General features: G+C 39.0%; 1 protein-coding gene across 2 annotated transcripts in view; it reads right to left on the reverse strand.

Annotated features, from left to right (window-relative positions):
• Positions 1-15,608, reverse strand: part of gnas (GNAS complex locus) — a 38,995-nt gene extending 23,387 nt beyond the window's left edge. Inside the window, exons 1-5 of one of the 2 annotated variants that reach the window (XM_071475680.1) lie at positions 15,153-15,608; positions 14,193-15,018; positions 8,800-8,872; positions 1,740-1,794; positions 1,407-1,526 (exon numbers count right to left, since the gene is read on the reverse strand). In XM_071475680.1, the coding sequence (XP_071331781.1) occupies positions 1,407-1,526; positions 1,740-1,794; positions 8,800-8,872; positions 14,193-14,331 (387 nt within the window). In that variant the 5' untranslated portion in view covers positions 14,332-15,018; positions 15,153-15,608. Of the gene's footprint in view, positions 1-1,406; positions 1,527-1,739; positions 1,795-8,799; positions 8,873-14,192 lie in introns of both variants that reach the window. The other variant, XM_071475679.1, reaches the window with a different exon arrangement.
• Between the last annotated feature and the right edge of the window lie 4,375 nt (positions 15,609-19,983).

Raw genomic sequence — 19,983 nt, forward strand, 5'->3', positions numbered from 1 at the left:
TTAATCTCATAAAACAACGCTACGGAGGTCACTGATAACCTACTTCAAGCATGCTCCAAGACTTAGCAAGTTGATGTTCATACTGTACTTAATTGCACTGAAATCAAAGGTTGCCAGGAGTTTAGTCAGCAGGAGGATATATATGGTTTGTGATAAAAGGGCTGAAGATTCAAATACATGGTATGTTGTTCAAGAAATGGCTGCATTTTCAGCAAAACATGTTTTTTTCTAATTAATAAGCAAATTTATGCAACAAGTTGCTCCAATATTCAATTATGTACTCTATAAGGGGGGCGTGCGGGTGGTGTAATTTAAGATTTTATCATGTATTATCATTTGGTGAGACAGACAACACATGGACAGACATACCATGATGGCAAGATGTTAAAAATAAATGAATCCCCCCGTTGGTAGAAGATGAACTACAGCTTTTATTCTATGTGAGATTGGGTGAACTGAAAAGTGAATTAAGCCTAGCCCCACAGGTGGCTGTGGCTAAACAGTGAGACTTTGTGGTTTAGTCTCTTGGCCTGGACAATTAATGGGAATGCCCAACTGAGAAAACTAAACCCACACAGATAAGACCCATCAGGTCATTAGTAAACCTCAGTGTCTGCTACTCATGTCAGGGGATTAACATCTGGGATATTGGGACAATTACCTACTATACACACGCAGCTGAGGATACCTGTACCTTTTGCCAGTGTGTTTCAAAGGTCACAGTTGTGCAGTTTGGAGATAAAAGTGAAAAGGGATGCACCTAAAATAGCTTGTTAAAATCTTCAAATCTATGCAAAACTACATGTATAAACAACCACTGTATATGCAGTAGGTCAAAACTGATGTGCATGGCAGTTCTAATCAATGTGGAAACTGCAAGTCCAACACACCCTGCCCCCAGAAAGTTTTGTTCCATCATATATTACAATAGCAATGTCTGTAAAACTACAAAAACAAATTCCTGAGCATCACACAATCTTTGCCTCTCTCCTCTGCTCTCTGTCTATGTCATGGATGTATGGAGAGAGCTGCAGGTCTGTGTCTTTCTGAACAAGGCCTGAACTTCAGCTGCATTCACACAAGATCCAGCAGTGAGGCCCACACCTCCACAGGGTTGTGCAGAGGTGTGGGCATGTTTAATTCTGATTTAGTTTAATTCTTTAACTGCTTAAGGGATATTATACCATTAAGTAACAACATTGGACTATCAGAATCTGAACCATTATATCCACTATAGATTTAAAAAAGCTCTTAACCATTAAATTGGTGAGGAAAGCATTGTCATCATAGCCAACAGGTATGATGATCAAAACTAGAAAAAGAGACCTAGAAGGTAAAAACATTTTTCCTATTAAACGACGTGTATATCTGAGTGTGAGTGTGTAGTCTGATATTGTACTGCTCACAGATGGAAACTCAAAGTCCTTCTGGTTGACGAGGTTGAGGATGTATTCTATCCGGTACAGGTTCTCCGGGCACGCCAGCTGCACTGGCGGTGTCAGGTTGCTCATAGCTGTTACTATGGTCTGTCACAAACACACAAATCCAATAAGGAATACATTCATTTAAAAGTAGATCACACACAGTTGGAAGATTTTCAATATGAAATGAAAAACAGGACTGCTTGCTTTATCTGCTCATATGTCTGACCAGTTCAATTAAAGATTGTAAAATTATCTCAAGCTATTTTAATGTTTTCATCTGCTACAAGCAAAAATGACACCAACAAAGCCACTGACCTCAATAGCCTCTTTGATATTATTCTTGATGTCCTGAATTTTCTGCTTCTTCTCTCTGAAACAGAAAAAAGGTCAGAGACAATCATCTCAGGGAGTATTGCTGTAGAGCTGTAACATACAGACATAAGAGTGACTTCAGACTAAAGAATCAGAATCAGAATCAGAATCAGTTTTTATTGCCAAGTATGTTTCCACATACAAGGAATTTGTTCTGGTGATTGGTGCAATTGGAGGTTCTTGTAAACAACAGATTTACACAGTTTTAGTTTCTGCCTGTATGTGGGAATCAGGTGGACCATGACATGGTCAGAGTGGCCCAGTGCAGCCCGGGGGACGGCATGATAAGCACCACTGATTGTGGTGTAACAGTGGTCCAGAGTGTTCCCCTCTCTGGTCGGGCAATTAACAAACTGTCTGTATTTGGGCAGTTCGTGGTTGAGGTCACCTTTGTTAAAGTCACCAAGGACAATAACTAAGGAGTTCGGCTTGGTCCGCTCCACACACAGTATCTGCTGTGGCCTGTGGTGGGATGTAAACACCGACCAGGATGAATGAAGTGAACTCACGGGGGGATTAGAAGGGCCTGCAGTTTATGATGAAAGTTTCCAGGTCAGGAGAACAGTGCTGCAGGTTCACTGTCACGTCTTTGCACCAGCCACTGTTGGCATAAAAACAGATTCCTCCACCTTTCGTTTTGCCGGACAGCTCTGTGTCGCTGAAGAGTTGGAAGCCGGCCAGCTTCAGCGCAGAGTCCGAAGTCGATCCACACAGCCACGTCTCCGTGAAGCACAGAACGGAAGATGAAGAAAAGTCTCTGTTCCTCTGCACCAGTAGCTGAAGTTCATCCAGCTTGTTGGGCAGTGAACGCACGTTGGAGAGAAAGATACCTGGGAGCGGTGTGCGAAAGTCCAGCGGAGACGCGCAAGCGCACCGGCACGTTTTCCTCTCCTCCGGCGTTACACTGCGAGAGCAACGGTCAGTGCACCTCTGACCAAAATGTCCAATAATTCCACAGGTGAGTCGAGAAAGGTGGAAAAATCCTCTGGAGTTGTTTCTCTGATGTTAATGAGCTCTTCTCTGGTGAAAGAGCTCCGGAAACCAAGGCAAAGGTAAGAAATACAAAGAAAGACTGAGATCCACCACCTTTAATACACAGTATTGCTTTTGCTATGTGGAAAGCCATCAAGACAGACCTATGGCAGTGGTTCCATATTTTTCATTTAAAGACCATACACAAAAAAGCTGCAATATTGAAGGGGTAGTCTTAAGATTTAGCTTTGCATGCCCATGAAGTTGTGGGACTCAAAAGAAGCAGATTTTTAAAAAATAACTGTTTAAATCTCAAGCTTAAGCAAATATGCCTGTGAGGACATCATCATGGTTATTTTGTCAAACTTTGTGAAGCTTCTGCAGAGTCACAAAAGACATTATACAAGTGTTTTCACAGGCTCAGTAGTACGCCAAGTGATTAGTAAACTGCATGTCACGTGCTAAATCCATGGAGCACCCCTGTAATTTATTACTTCCCAATAGCTTCTATGCAGAAGTTTTATAAATCTATATATATCTATAATAAAAATTTAATAGTAATTTTATTACAACCAAATTGTCCAACCTCAGCATCCAACTGCACCAACATGTAGCTACAGACAGGACAAAACACTAAGAAATACTACAACACAATAAAACAACATAAGTCTGACAGTTTTCAATAAATTCAATTTCATCCAGATTGAGAATAATCAGATTTCACTAAGTAAAACAAACAGACTTAATTAAATAATCTAAGATAAAATGACTAATTATTGCATAATGTTGATAGAAATATTCTAATTAGTTAACAGTGCACTGTTACTGCCACTCATCATTCTCAAACTGACATCTAATGGTTAGGACAAAATAGGGGAGACTAAAATCTGTCTGAGAGGTTTTACATCCACCACAGGCAAACGGGCATCATAAGGGACACAGTGCCTACATTATCACTACTGTACCACTGCTTCTCTTCTCTTAACACAAAAGAGTTTTAGTTAGCAGGTATTGTTTTAGTCAATTGAAAAAAAGTACAGGGAGGGAGTTCCATGTTACCATGACATGGTACACTACAGTGTGCTGCACTAAGTTTGTTTTTGATCTGGGAAGGGTAAACAGACCTTCATTGGCACACGTGGTAGAGAAATTATGTCTATCTGTGAAGGGTAGCTGTTTGTACTTTTGGCTGTCTGTGACATAAATGGTTCTAATAAAGGCAACCAGAGGACCGGTTGGTCTATCTTTCACCTTCAGCCTGCCAGCACAACAGCGCATAATGTTTACAATAGTTCTATGTCAGTGACAAAGGGCGAGATGTGTCTCTTTGTGGCAGTTGTACTTTTTCACAAGCTAGGGACACTGCTGCACTGGTCCAAATCTATGCACAAAATGTAGAAGATCAGCATATAACTGAAAGACCACTGCAAATTTTAACTTGGTTGATCAATTTCTTTAGACCTATGAGATTTTCATGCTCACCCATTTGATTACCGAAGACAAAGGCTGCACAATTGTTCCACATCTTCACTGTTTAAGTCTGTGTATTTTTCAGTCAAATACATACCACTGTTGTTAACAGTCCAGGTTAGGATTTTTAGAAGTCAAGCCAAGTCCAGAATGAAAGTGGTTTCTAACTCACTCACAAACACACTTGCTTATACCCTTTTTCTACTAAAATTAGCGTCTAATCGCGTTTTTTAAACGCGGGTAAACCTGCTAATAAAAGCCGATTGACCTCTTTTCCACTGACAGCCGAGTTTGTCTTTGTGATCGACCGAGGGCAGACACAACTGCAAGGAGCGATGTCATCACATGCACTTAAAGCACACACAAAGAAGCAGTGGAGGAAGAGTGAGCTGCTAGCCGACCTGCAAACTGGTAAAAGCCTGTTTAAGTGTCGGAGCCTCCATACGAGATGTTTCAATCGGTGACAATGTGTTTTTAAAAATTTTGGAGCTGCAGCTCACTCTTTTACCTGTAGTGTCCTAAGTTCCATATGCTATGTGACTTCCTGGGTATTGTATGTTGTAATGTCTTAATTTCCATATGTTATGTGACTTCCTGGGTCTGGTACATTTAATTAGGGGTCCTAGGTCAAAAGGACATAGGAGATGAGCATTTTTGTGTCTTAGGAAATTAGATCCATTCAGATGTGGATCATTTATCTTGTCTCAGCTTCATGACACCAATCTATATAAGCAGGTAGTTAGAGCTGATAGACAGAGGAGATTCATATTGGCTTCGACTCCTCTCTCAGGCAATCCATGGTGCTTGATTTGATGCTGGACTTCTTTGTAATAAACCTCTTTATATACAAGTAAGACGGTGTCAGCGGAGTTTTCTTCATCATCATCACATCATCGCTGTTTAAGAAACAACATACCCCAGAGCGCAGTGTAGCCACGGAGTTTCTGGTGCAAGAGCACCATGCTAGACAGGTGACAGGCCTGTGTCTGTGTGCTCAGACAGACGTTACAGAAGGAAGAGATGCGAAAATTAGCGGATTCACCCGGGTTTTGTGTTTACATTACTGCAGATCGGAGCAGATCGGACCCAGCGCCGTTAAGTACCCGTGTCTACTGCAGAGTCATTTGACCTGGGTTTGAATGCCGATTATTCCCGTTTCCATTGCCGACAAAAAGCCCGATGTTAGCGGATCTTAGGGAAAGCGGGCTTTACACTTAACAGGCTGTAGATTGTCCAGTGGGGGGACACAAGCACAAACAAAGTAATTGCAGAGGCAGTTTAAACATTCAGGCATGTCTGTGTTAACACCTAAAGCCAGTTGGACACGCTCAAATAGCATATTTTGCTTTCTCAATAGCCCAAACTTTCATACTGATTGCATACACATATGGCAAATACACCTTCATGGGCCAAGCTACCATGGAGGTGCTACATTAAGCCTATTTTGGCCTTTCAAAAATATCTGTCACAACATTCGCTCTCTAGCCAAATGCATTAATAACATGAACATAAAAACAAGAGGCGTAATATTCCAATGTCTAGAAACTGTAGCCCTAACAAGAACTGTATGGCTCAAACAAAATCCACAAGTTACAAACCAATTGTCTTACATATCTGGCTCATAATTCGGTCCACGGGGGCTTGGATTAAACTACAGTGAGTTGTTATATTCCCACTAAAATAACTGTATGATTTGGACAGAAAAATACACATAGACTTAAATATAGTTTCTGTAATACTCATTTACAAATGGTAACAGAGTCTGAGAAGCCTGAGGTCACTGTGAACCAAGAAATACAAGAGAGAGTGAGAGAAAGAGAGACAAGAGGGGTAAGACAGAGTTTATTGGGTTAGGAGGGAGATTGAGAAGGCCTTGTTTGCATTTTCAACATGATAGTCATTAAAAATCACATGGTTGTGTGTGTGCACATTCTCCAGTCTTGAGAGTGTGACTGCATGCCTGTGTGTGGTTAGAGGGGAAGGAGACAAGAGGACAAACTTGTTGCAGTGATGAGGTCTAGTGATACATTAAGGTGAATAAATGACAAGACAATTAACAGTTAGATGCAAAGATGACGGAAACTTATGAGCTGGTTCTTCAATCAGTATTGATAATATTAATCACATTTTTGTTATAATTCGATATGTCACTGCGTAGGTTTTGTCTTAAAAATCTTATAATAAATGATCTAATTCATGTTCATTATATTGAAGTACACAGAAAAGGACTAACAATTAATGCACTGATTGTTATGTAAGCAATCAAAAATGACTATCAAACTATCCAAGAGCCTTTAAATCAGGTTGACAGGTCTGACTTCAAATTACACCCAAAACAAAGGGCAAGGAAATTAACAACAATATTAAACTAAGAAAATTTGAGCAGCTAGAAGCAGCAAATATTAAAATAAAATCACATTTGAAAATCAATTTGAAACTTCACGATGATCACTATTTTTATATTAACAGCAGATTAAAAAATACTTATTGCGAAAGGGGCTAGCTCACAGTGATGAACCCACAGAGCATTATCACCTGATTTCAGCTCAGTAGATTAGTTTAGTGTCTTTCAGTTAGTTGTTTTGGCCCACAAATGTAACATCTTGATTCAGTCTCACCGCTTTCATAAATGTGAGTGCTTTTGCATCAGAGTGTTTGGGTTTGTTTGGTATGTCTTTTTTTCTCTTATGAAAACAACCTCAACTGTTGACCACTTAATAGCTCCAGTAATAAAGCTGGCAGTTACATGCCTTGCCCAAGGGCAGCTCAGTCATAGCTGTTGAAAGAATTGAAAGAGCTGAGTCAGCCATTCATCCCTTTTCCAAATCAGGCCAGCAATTGGAACCAGCAGTCTTCCAGTCATAAGACAATTACTCTGACCTTTAGGTTACCACAACACTTAATCCATTCACCCAGTGTCTTTTTATCACAAACATTACTAAACTCTTTCAGTCTCAAATCTGTAAATTTATGTTCTCTTTCAGGATTCAGGCTCATTAAAACATATTGCTATGCTTGTCATGTGGAGACCCACAAGCAACTAGCCTGCAAGACTGTTGTTTTGGTTTTAACAGAACTTCACAAACAAAGATGATTCATTGTTACACATTTGAAAGATGACATTTGAGTGCAAAAAATAATCAACCAGATAATCCAAGCAATGTCACAGTTCAGACTCAGAGTTATGATGCTGCATTTGTTTGTGTGCCTCGTTAATGAGGACACCCACCCACCCCTACAGACACATATATTGAGACACACACACACACACACACACACACACACACACACACACACACACACACACACACACACACACACACACACACACACACCAGTGTTGCAGAGTCACGCGCTGGGTCATACGCTCTTGTCTGCCTTAGGTGCTGATTTTCTCTAATCTTGCAAAGATGCTTCCATCCTAATTACAACCACCAGACCAATACATGCCAAGTCACTAACAACACAAAGATGAATATTTCAATTTTTCCTATTGAAACAAGCACAAGTCAAATATGCCATCTGGAAACCACAAAGGAAGAAAAAGAAAGCAGCAAAATTGTAATCTTTCATAAGAAATACTTGAGAGTTTTGTGTCTAGAGACTAAATTGAAGAACTGAAAATGAAAGAAGAAAAGAAAAAAAACAGACAAATCAATTAATCAAAAGCAGTGTGACGTCTACTTCAGACACTGAGGGGCAGAAGCTGCATGTCTTCTAATGACATGGGAAAAAAACTGTATCTGGAAAAATAATTCCAGTGGCTAGTTTTACTGTGTTTGGGTCACCAGACTGGTGTTGGAACAATATAGTCCAGAAAGTTTAGACAAAGACATGGAAACATTACAGAAAGCTTAGTTCCACCACAATTCCTGGCTGGCCTCTGTGACACAATGTAATTTTACACAGAGTGTTTGATACACTGATGTTTCTGAAATGTTCGGACATGATAAGCTTCTTGGAAGAGCTCCCAATGGAGCTTAATGTTGGAAAACTGTACTTATATACTAACAACTAGGCTCAGTCATACAGCTAACAGCATAGGGATTAGCTAAATAGACACTTTTAACCAAAAATGATCAAGTGTCCATCATCTCTACCTGCTAATATTGACATTTTAAATACATAACTTTAATGCTCCAGGCTTGACTTTGCCTCTTTTGCAGAGGGTCAAACATCAGTTTCTGTGCTAAAGTCTGAATAGGCCACCACATCATCTTTCAAAAACAAAAGCACTGGTTATCTGATGACAGTACTGGTCTTTCTCTGGTAGGAAGGTACTTTGTCAAATTACTGTAGATTAGACTCATATTGTTTTGGCTGACTAGTAATGTTGGATCCAAAAAGAAGCCTTTAAAGGCAACTTCCCAATTTAAGGGCAGGCTCCTATGAAGTCCCTGGCTGTTTAATATCAGGCTCCCCCAGATGCAGCTAGAGATTTGCCAAACACACCATTGGGCACAGGTGTGATCTGATTCACTCAGCAGATACTGCCTGAACCCTACTTCTGATGTATGCTCATGTTCAGTAACTTCTGTGTCTTAACTCATATCATACTTACTCTGCATTGAAGCCATTGACATGTAGGATCCTCATCTGTTTCACTATGGTGCTCTTTCCTGACTCTCCAGCTCCTGAGAGAGAGAAGAAATATGGATCTGTTGACATGTAAACAAAACCAACCACACACACACACACACACACACACACACACACACACACACACACACACACACACACACACACACACACACACACACACACACACTTCTACTTCTATCTTTGTGAGGACACTCATTGACATAATGCATTACCTAGCCCCTTACCCTAACCTTAACCATCAAAACTGAGTGCCTAACCCTAACCCTAACCCCAACCTAAACCTAAACCTAATTCTAACCATAACTCTAAAACCAAGTCTTAACCCTCAAAATGTGATTTTAAGGTGTCTCAAAAAGTGAGAACTGGCCAAAATGTCCTCACTTTCCCAAAATGTCCTCACTCTGTTAGTAAAATACTTTTTTTGGTCCTTACTATGTAGCAAGTACAAGTACAAGTACAAGTACAAGTACACACACACACACACACACACACACACACACACACACACACACACACACACACACACACACACAGAGTTGGGATATAGATCATACAGATTTACCTGAAATACCACTTTACGGTATGTGTATAATAGGTCTATTTCCCGTATTTTGATTTAAGCACCGTACCTGACTAAATTCATAACCTGTCTTGGCTGTGACTTACCATGCTCTATGGAAAATTTTCAATGGACAAACAGCAAATTTCATATATGACTGTGACTATTTTGGGGGGAAAACTAGTGGCAGAGGCAAGCACAGTGCTGCTGTATGTCATGGCTGAAATAATAAACTCCACTAGATACTATGATGACAATCACAAGATTACATTTTTAGACTTGATAATGACTACCTTCAGAAGGAAACCAAGGAAAACAAGTTAGGCATATGAGATCAACCAGAAAAATAAAAAAACATGCAGTTTGGTTTACTGTACTTTTTATTAGAGGGTCTATTCCTAGAGTTACATTCTCCTCTTATACCACTATACAAACAGACTTCTTCAGCTTTCTAAATTCTGATCCCTCCACTCATGCTTAAACCTTTGTTGTAATAAACAACTGGTTTCATATGCCTTTATGTCCTGTGGAGAAATTATGCTCACAGGGTATAAACAGAGTGTAGTGGCAAACACTTTAGACTGAACTTCATTTAAAGCCACTCGAAATTTTAGCGGAAGGCAAGGTTCAGTTGGCTTGACTCATGCACGTTACTTCCACACTCACAAAACACCGGAGCCAGGTCATCCTTTTGTGAGTTTTATTTTGACGTTCCATTGGTACACATCCAATCTTCTATTGGGTTTACAACGGTCAGATAATGCTTCAAACTGCAACATCTGTCAATAACGTCTTAAAGTAACGTAAACGGTCAAAAAACCTTTTTGTGCTGTACCTATAGCACCTCCGCTAATCACCGTACTGACCTCTGACCCTGCCCTTTAGTCCTTTTATTAAAGGGGCATGCACCGTGCTTACTTCAGGTGCTATAGGACCTTTCACAACTATGCAAAAAAACAATAGTAACTTAACACAACACATACTTAACTTATAATAAAGGTTTCAACTCTCTTCACAACAATATTGGCTCCTACACAGAGTATAAAGTGAAAGGAGCATGCAATTGTGGTTTACAATTCTTATGGTCTGTATAATGTATTTTTGTTACCTAACAATCATGTTTCGTGAATCAGCTTTCATTTATTTGGCTGCCAACAAAAAGCAAAAGGCATTAAGACAAAGTGGTAGCATGTAGCCAGTTAGCTGTGTGTGGCAAGTCCCTGGATGGCTTATGTGTATCAGCTGTAAGAATGAAGCTTGCAGCTCTTGCTTTGTAATGTCAAGCCTGCATTATGTACATCTGCAGATGGGCAGTTCAAAAATAAAAAAAAATCCTCAACAAAGATTTTCCATATATCATATAAATTATGGCTTAAGTAAAAACATGAATCCTTATAAGACATTTACGCTAATATTGAATCTGTCTTATAAGTGAAGATGAGACTAGATCTATCTTTACTAACAACAATAATTCTCCTTTTATTGTTGCTCTGAATCCTATAGTCCAAGTACTACAGATGCATACAAATACAAATGCAGTATGTCTGAATTATTATACATTATCCTTGTACAGTTATGTGCCTCATTTCAAGAGAATGTTGCTTGTTTATAGCTAAATCTATAAAAACATTTTTGCCTCAGTATGTGACTAATGGACATGTATGGATGGGCATGCTGTGGTTTGCATTCCCCTCGGTTGAGCTGAAGCTCCTGTTGAGTTTTTGGTGAATTTTGCAGGAGTGAATACCAGACTTGGTGAAAACAGGCAGTTATAGTTGTGATTACTCCCAATCTTATGATATGATATAAAGACATAGGTATGAAACCTCAGAAAGGAGACTTTATCCTCAGCAATGCTGGATCTTTCTTATGAAGAAAAAAATGTCAATGTTTGTCCAGTGTCCTTAAAGTGTATTGTTGGGTAAAAGTAGAGACCTGAAAATTTGAACTAACAATAAGAAAATTTACAATAGTAATAAAACACTAACTTTACTGACAAGTCACTCTAATGACAAACCTACTACTAAGTGGTTAAACTGACTGGCAGTTTGCAATAGTTTTATATTGGAGGTTTAAGCCAGCATTTCCCACCCATGCAATGTATTTGTGGTAGTCAGACAAGCCACAGAAGAGTCTGGGACTTGGGCATTTAGGTGGCTCAGCAAGCTACAGCACATACCATGAACTTATGACATCATGCTCTCAAATCTGACTGATGAACTCATGTAACAAAGTCAACCTTCCCATTTCTCTCCCACCTCCATGTTTCTTCCCACACTACATTGTCTGATGAAGCAGAAATGCCATAACATCTTGCAAAACAAAAGCATCAAGTTGAGTACAGTAGCATACAGTAGCGTAGTGGTGATTTGGGGGTTTGTCCTGCTTGTGTACTAGAAACAGTTAATGGTTGCATGTTTGAAAACACACTAAATCAAGTTGGGTACTGAACCTGAATTCTTATGAGTACCAGAACTGTGTCCATAAAACAAAGCATTAAGAACAGCTCAGTAAAAATAAAAAAGAGGCCATCAACGCGTGGTCAGATTCTTAGTCTTACACAAAATTATTGTGTTTTGTTTATAAGTTATGTTTAAGTTCTCCTTGGGCTGTTTGTTTCACAGTATTAAACACTGCATTTAAGATGTTTGAATGCTCAGTGAGGGTCCTGACCATTGATGGTTACATCCAATAGGAAATATCCCTACAGTTTGTCTACTGCAGAAATGTTAAAACCACGACAGTTTTAAAAATGTGTTCAAATGTGTTTCTATTGTGAAATAACCTTAATGAACTCAAGGTGGGTGACTTTTCCAACACAAAGTACCAAAAATATCAAAACTGTGTGTAACTGTAATCAGATGAGATCAGACCAGGTACAAAGGTCATTTAATTTGGAGATGTTACTATAATCTACCAGTATTCTCAGGGGAAGCCTGCTTTTAATTGGGAATTGTTGTTGTTTCTTCCCCTGGTGAACTTATGAGAAAAAAGAAAATCATAAATTGTGTGTGTTACTATGTTAACGTGGTTGCTGGTGGACCTACTACTTATTTTCATCCTTCATTAAGTTTACGTAGCTTATTTGGTTTAGGTCATTTCAAAAACTTAACATTCATAAATAGAGACCAATATATCCATGTTGGTTAAAAGAATGTTGCCTGTAACTTCAATATAGAGGTTCTACTCTGTAAAAATGTGACTTTATTTTATTTTATTTTTTTTTATTTATATATCTGCTATCCCTTAATACAGCACATACTGTCTCATCACTCCATTTGTAAAACAGACTGCTAGCATGGTCCACAAACTCATTAAGACTTTGACTGAGTGATCTATTTAATCCAATTACCTGTCTCTTTAATCCAGTGATCTGTGTAGTTCTAGTTGCATGTTACATTTAATGCAATGATCAACAACTTAAGCCCAGTGAGCAGAAATGTTTCAAGATTTGTTCTTCAAATAGATGTCCAATATTTGTGTGTTGACTCAAAGCAAAACAAAAACTTATACATCAAATGTTAAACAATATATCATGTTTTGGTTCCTGGCTGAAACTTTCACTACTAGATCCTTTATGGTAAGAATGTGGATTGCACTATTTCAGATATTATCTTTTCCCAACATGGACACAAACCAACCACAAAGTGTTGCATACATTTTTTTTCGCAGCACCATGTTTGCGTTGAGAGTGACCCTTTAATTCTTCATTTGGCTTTGTGCCCTGTTAAACCTTATTGTCCAAAAGAAGCACAATCACAAATATCAGACTGCAGGTCCACGAGTATGTGATGAAGTCGAACTAGTAGATTATATAATTGAAAGGCAGCTAACTTCATGGCAGACATCTTTGTTTAGGTTTTCATGTAGGTCCTGTCCTTCTGCTTTCCTAAAGTCACCACAACTTCCTCCAACATAATGACTGCCGTGTCATTCAATACACACCCTCACTGGCATTTCTGTAATCAAGTATTAGGAGTTTTACAGAGAACACTACGACTTCTGAGAAGTGATAAGCTTACAAATAGACATATGAGGAGGGTACAGAGGAGAGCACGGCAGGGAAAGTTAGACACTCTTATTTGTCTCTTATGTAATGTAGAGACCCAGCCCACCACCAGTTCACTCTCTGACACACACTCAACCACGTTGGGTTTTACACATGTTCATTTTTTCATTAGGTAGGTTTCAGTGTGTTTTTGGTTGCGATCACATTATCTTAAGGCACTGTTTGGGCTACACACCCACAAACAGACATGTAATGTAATGTAACACTAGTGTTACTTTAGCCAGATTTTCAGGCCTACCTACATGATTAGGACTAAAATGAGTACTGTACACCAAACTCTGTGTTCCCAAATTGATATAATTGAAAAAGGATATGTTTTATTACAAAGCATGCAAAAATGACCTGTAAATGAAAATAAAATCAGTTTTGATTTATGTCACTGGTTGTTTATTCTATGATGACCACTGACAGCAGTTTATTCACCTAACATATTTACCTCTACATGGCTGTACAGTCTCAAATCAAGCTATGGACTCTGTTACAGCATGTTTTGGTGTTGTTAGTGAAGGACCGCCAGTTTGAAAACAACGTGCTGAATGCCCAGGACAGTGCTGCATTTTCAGCCTTATGCAATGACAAAGTCACACTGTTGACAATGTTTCCCAAAACAACATCCCAGAAGGTTACACAGGGAGGAAGCAGAGCCTCAACTGTGCAGACTGAGGCCTTGCCTGTAAAGCAGCAAGCAGAGAAAGCAAAAATTAACAAAAATCATCAAACTCACCTAAAAGTAGTAGTCTGTGTGTTGCTCTGTATATCTGCTTGTCTTTTTGGAGCTGCTTCTCTATCTTTTTGTTTGCTTCTCTTTGTGCCTTCTCCTCATTTCTCTGGTCTTCGGTCTTACTGTTGCCCAAACAACCCATCTTCCCGCAAGAAAAAAGAAAAAAGGGGGTCCAGGGGAGGAGGAGGAGGAGGAGGACGAGGAGGTGGACGAAGAAGTGGAGGTGGAAGGGGTATGTAGAAAGAAAAATAAATAAACTAGTCTATACCCCTCGTTTGACCCGGAGATTGGGGAGCAATGTCACCCACATTTACACCGTTCAACGTCCCTGACCTGCTCCAAAAACTGTCCGTGGTTCAATACTGTAGAAATTATGTGTCCATAACGCGTATTTTGCTGTCAGAGAAAGGGCTGGATACTGTTGCTGACGACACCGAGGCCGCCTTCTCAGTTTGCTGATTCCTGCTCGGGCTTTTTCCTCCTTCACAAGCAGAATAGTTTTTGTTTAGTTTCCCCCACTCTCGCTACCCCCGTCAACTGTGTAACGCTGAGAACTGTAATCCACAGTGTCTGTTAAAACACTAAAAATTGGGGTATCACCTCGAACGGAGGCAGAAAAAACAGCCTAATTTGCATCTCCAAAAGCCCGGGTCTTGAGTCTCACTGCTGCCCGTGACAAGAAGCCAAACTCGGCGTGGCCGGAAAGCTCGTCCGTGCTGTGGCGCGGCTCGTTTCCACGTCTCCTTTCATGATTAACACTTCCATAAATGTATACTTAAGCTCTCTATTTATTTATATGTCTCCCCGATGGCAGTCTTCGTCGGGGGCCCTGCGGGACAGGAGGAAAGAAAATAATATTTACACCCAAACGAGCTACATGTGTGATATTCTCATAGCTTCCGTCGCCATCCGGCTCCTTCTCATTCTCTGCATCAAATCAACCCGAAACTGCTCCGAACTCACTGCGGTCTTCGTTTCGACTGGATCCCCCACCTCCTCCAACTCCGGAACGATCCAGTATCCCCCAATTTGTTCTCCTTATTTGTAATGGCTGTTCCTTGCTGTGTTTTCTCCTCCAAAGGCCCTTCTCTCTCTCTCTCTGCCCCTCTCTTTTGTTGCAGAAATGTGTTATCAGCCCCTCACATCACAACCGAGCCTCCAAAACTGCGCACCGATAGACATTTTTTTAATTACCGGCTCGACTCGGCTCGGGTGAATCTCTTCAAAAAAAAAAAAAAAAAAAGAAAAAAATCATAAAAAATTAAAAAGAAAAGAAAAAGAAAACGTGACCAAGATGTGAAAATCCCACGAAATGTATCCACGTTTCTTGCAGGTGAAAAAGCAGCCCCCGCTGACAGGCTCAGTTTTTATAGCCTACATACGGCCTATGTATGTACATACACACACACACACACACACACACACACACACACACACACACACACTATCTCTCTCTCTCTCTCGCTCACTCACTCACACACACACATATATATGTGTGTGTGTGTGTGTGTGTGTGTGTATTCTTATTGAATCCGGGGTGGGTAAATAGGCTAAAGTCTTGAGACGACATATGCATTTACATTCACAAAAAATAGGGCACGGGGTTGTGCAGCACATTTCCAACGCGAAGGCCGTTCCCCTCTTGGCCGCTGGTTGTGGAAGGTGAAAGACAGGAATAACCAATTCTTGGAGGTTATTATTTTCTCCCTTTCTCTCTCCCTCCGAGAATAGTATCTCACACTGAGGAGATAGACAGAGCTGAAGAGAGACGGGGTGGGGCCACACAGCGCTCATTGAACCCTGGGAAAGAAGGACCGAGGGAGGAAGAGAGGAGAGGCCGTTTCGTCTGGTCACATGGCCCGGGCGCGGGGAGCGTCATCGGCGCGGCTCTGCGGCGAAAACGGCGCCCCCTTCAAACAAAACTCCCGCACACGGTTTGGAGGGTGGGAGCCAAGAACAACAGCCGGGCCAGGGGCTCTTACAGCTTTTTGTACAGCCAGTGGAGGGAGAGGTAATCAGATCTGTTACTTAAGTAAAAGTGCCACTACAACAGTGTACAGTATAAATACACAATAATAATATACACGATATTTAAAATAGTGTAAGTATTTAACTGCAAAATGTACTCAAAGTACCATAAAAGTGGATTTATGACCTATTTTATATCATATAATTAGATTATATTTATGCATTAATCCTTTAATGTCACAGCTGGTGAATTTAATTTTAACTACTTTATGCTGGGTAGCTTAATCTACTGTATAAAAGGAAATTACATTTGTTTTTTTTTAATGTTGCTGATACTCTAATGTGAATCAGCAGGCAACTAGTAACTACCGCTGTCAAATAAATATAGCTGAGTAAAGTACAATATTTCAATTTGAAATGTAGTGGAAAAGAGGTCTAGACTGTCATAAATTCTTAATACGCAAGTGAAGTGTCACAAAATTGTAACTGTGTACACTACTTGAGTAAATGTACATTCTGCCACAGCTAATCACAAAGAGCATGACAAACTCCCCAATACCAATCCAAATAAACAAATACACTCTACCATACACACTACTGACATTAATATATACTGTAACTTTACATAATTCAACTTATGACTAAATATAAATAAGAAAACAATTTGAGATGTGTACATAGCAAATAGGCATTTTTTGTGTATTTCATCTGATCATGATTGAAAATATAGGCCTGTTTTGCCATGAAACAGACTGTAAGCTGCCACTGTCACCCACATCCACCATGAGAGCCTGAATCCAGGGGCATCATACTGTGAGCCAACACTGCTAACAACAGTGTCACTGTGCCTCTCTATTTTCAGTGTCAAACAAATGTTGTGTGCTGTTAGAGTTTTAGTATTTATACATACAATGTAAACAAAATTATTTATACAATAGGATGAGCACTTCAGTTAGTGGGCACTTAAAGGGGTCAGTGTGTGTACACAGTGTAACCAGCCAATAGATGCCCATCATACTTTTTTTCATTTGCATATAGCAGGTTTAACCAATTGTGGTTACTGAAGTTTGTGTAACAAGACTAGCTATGCATGTTCAATCTATTTAAAAACAAATCCCTGCAACAAGATCTTTGTGGAGCTTTTGATAATCAGTTTTTGTTCTCTAAGAGAGCTCTTAATTTTAATCTCAGAATTGTAAAATTGGAAATTAAAGCAGCATCACTTTGAAAAAGGTCTGAATCATTAATATCATCAAGAGGTGCTCTAACTGTTTTTCTGCACAACTATCATACTTACAAGCCTTAAATTTTTATTATATAATTAATGTGAAAAGAAGTTGTTCTAATAACTAAATGTTTATATGCAGATCTTAAAGGAGTCTTTTGTAATTTAAATAAATGAATTAATGAATATGTAACTGTTTACTAAATGTAATAGAATAGTAGTTATTCTCTGCACTTGACTTTTGGGATAAATATGGAAATTCTGTAAGTTTTAAACAGTTTCAAATTAATTATGTTATTGAATAAAAAGTTTTTAATGGTAACAGGAGCCAGCTATCATCTACATTGCTGTTAGGTGTGTTAAACACTAGGTGGTGGCAGTCATTTAACTGTGAGTATTAGGCTCTGGGTTACTCTATTAGCAGCCAAGTTATAACTGTTATCACTGAGCATTTCTCAAATTAATTTTTTGAAATGACTATAAAAAGTAAAACTGACTGGCTGCTAAATGTTTTGTCTAAATACTGTTGAATGTTCTTTGACTTGAAGCATCTTAATATGCACAGTTACGTTAATAGCCCTTCAATGGTACGAAAATACATTATTATAATTAACATTATTCAGCAGTACTACAGTACATGTCCATATTGTTGCTGACCATGACCAAATGGAGTGTAAAATAAAAAATTTAAAGTAAGTAATTTATCATTATGATGTGATTTTATAGAAAAAAAACACCAAGATATACACATCTTCTGTTTTTGTTGAGGCAAAGTTAGAAATTTCCTAGATCTTGTGTCCAAACCTTTTAACTCCACCCAGCTACATAAGCACACAAGAAGGACAGACCATCTGAGAGCATCGTAAAATGGTTTGTCTTGGTAACATTAAAAGTGAAGTGAATGGACTAAAATCTGTCCCAAGCTCTGTATTTGAATTCCAACAACTGTCCTGTGGGCTTTGTTGTTGGCTTTGGTAGTAAGTGTTGTGCTGACCTTGTGGTCATGACGCCAAATCAGTCAAGCAGCCTCCCATCTGTCAGACACATTTCTGCCATGCCTCTTTTCTACAGCTTGCTGTTTCAAGGTATGTAATCCATACATTTCTCTCTACACGAACTGTATGACAAAATTATTTACAGAGACACAAAAAAGAAAGACACACATTAGAAAAGTGTAATATTACTTCTAATATTAAACCAGGGGTGAAGTCATGACTTAAAGCTTTAAATCGATCTGTTTTTAATTATTTGCCCGTCAACATTCCCTCACTCCATGCCTATGCTTGTTTTGTAAACATTAGCTATGTCTTTAGACACAATTTATGGTCTCTATTGTTAGTAGATTCAACATGCAAATTACAGTGCCCCACTGTAGATCTTTGTTGCTTCCTATTTAGTTTTTTGTACTAAACACACACTTTATCATGAAACCTTAAGACAAAGCCTGTATTTGAACTGAATGTGTAAAAAACTGGCTACAATACCCTTTATTTTGTGTCCTTTGTATTATCACATTTTCACTTAGTAAATTAGCATACTAATACTGCACATACAATTTGAATACTGTTAGTGTGTAGTATTAGCAGTTTGGACACTGTTTTGTGTTGTAGAAGGTGATGGGGAGAAATGTAATAATAATAATAATTATTATTATTATTTCTTTTTTATAAAAAAATGATAAACAGAAAGTGACAAACAGAAAGACATAGAGAACATTGTGACCATAAAACAGTAGACAAAGTATATATATATGTATATATATATATATATATATACATAGATAGATAGATAGATAGATAGATAGATAGATAGATAGATAGATTATAATTCCCCTGGAGCACAGGCAGACACAAGTGGTTTTCTTGTAACTGATGTATTTGGTATCTTCTCACCAATCTACCATGAAAACTGAACATAGAACAAGCATATCAGCTTGATACAAACATTAGCATGCACGGCATGTAATATGGCATTTTGCCAAAGTAAAATAAAGCAAAGAAAACTACCTCGTTGGCTGCATGCCACAAAGGAGGGAATAATTCTTGGTGTTCTTATTTTGAGTCTTCATACTAATGTCCGTTGTTACAGTCTTAAAACGTCCATGCTTGCTGCTTGCTTCTGATGTCCTTTTCTTTTCCTGAGTCTTACTTGTGAGAATTGTCTGACAGAATTTCATTACAAACTTAGGCCTTCAAAATAAAAGTACTGTCACTTACTCTGAATAAAACAATGTACAAATAACAAATACCCCAAAAAATTAAGAGCAAACAAATTATTTAAATAATATAAACTATAATGGCAACAGTTACACAGATTCTGCACAGTATTTTAGCTGTTCCTGGGACTGCGCTCTTCTGGACAGAGACCTCAGGTGTTGTACCGGGAATCTGCTGGAGCCACTCTCCCAGTTTGGGGGTCACAGCCCCCAGTCCTCCAATTACCACTGGTGCCACTGTTGCATTTACTCTCCACATCTTTTCTAGCTCCTCTTTCAGCCCTTGGTATTTCTCAAGCTTCTCGTGTTCCTTCTGCTTCTGTCACTTGGGATTGCTACAAATATCACCACTGCCTTCTTCTTTAGTTTGTTGACCAACACGATGT

This window comes from Trachinotus anak, unplaced genomic scaffold, assembly GCF_046630095.1.
Source record: "Trachinotus anak isolate AG129_WGS33_773 ecotype Australia unplaced genomic scaffold, CSIRO_AGI_Tana_v1 ptg000004l, whole genome shotgun sequence".
NCBI lineage: Eukaryota > Metazoa > Chordata > Actinopteri > Carangiformes > Carangidae > Trachinotus > Trachinotus anak.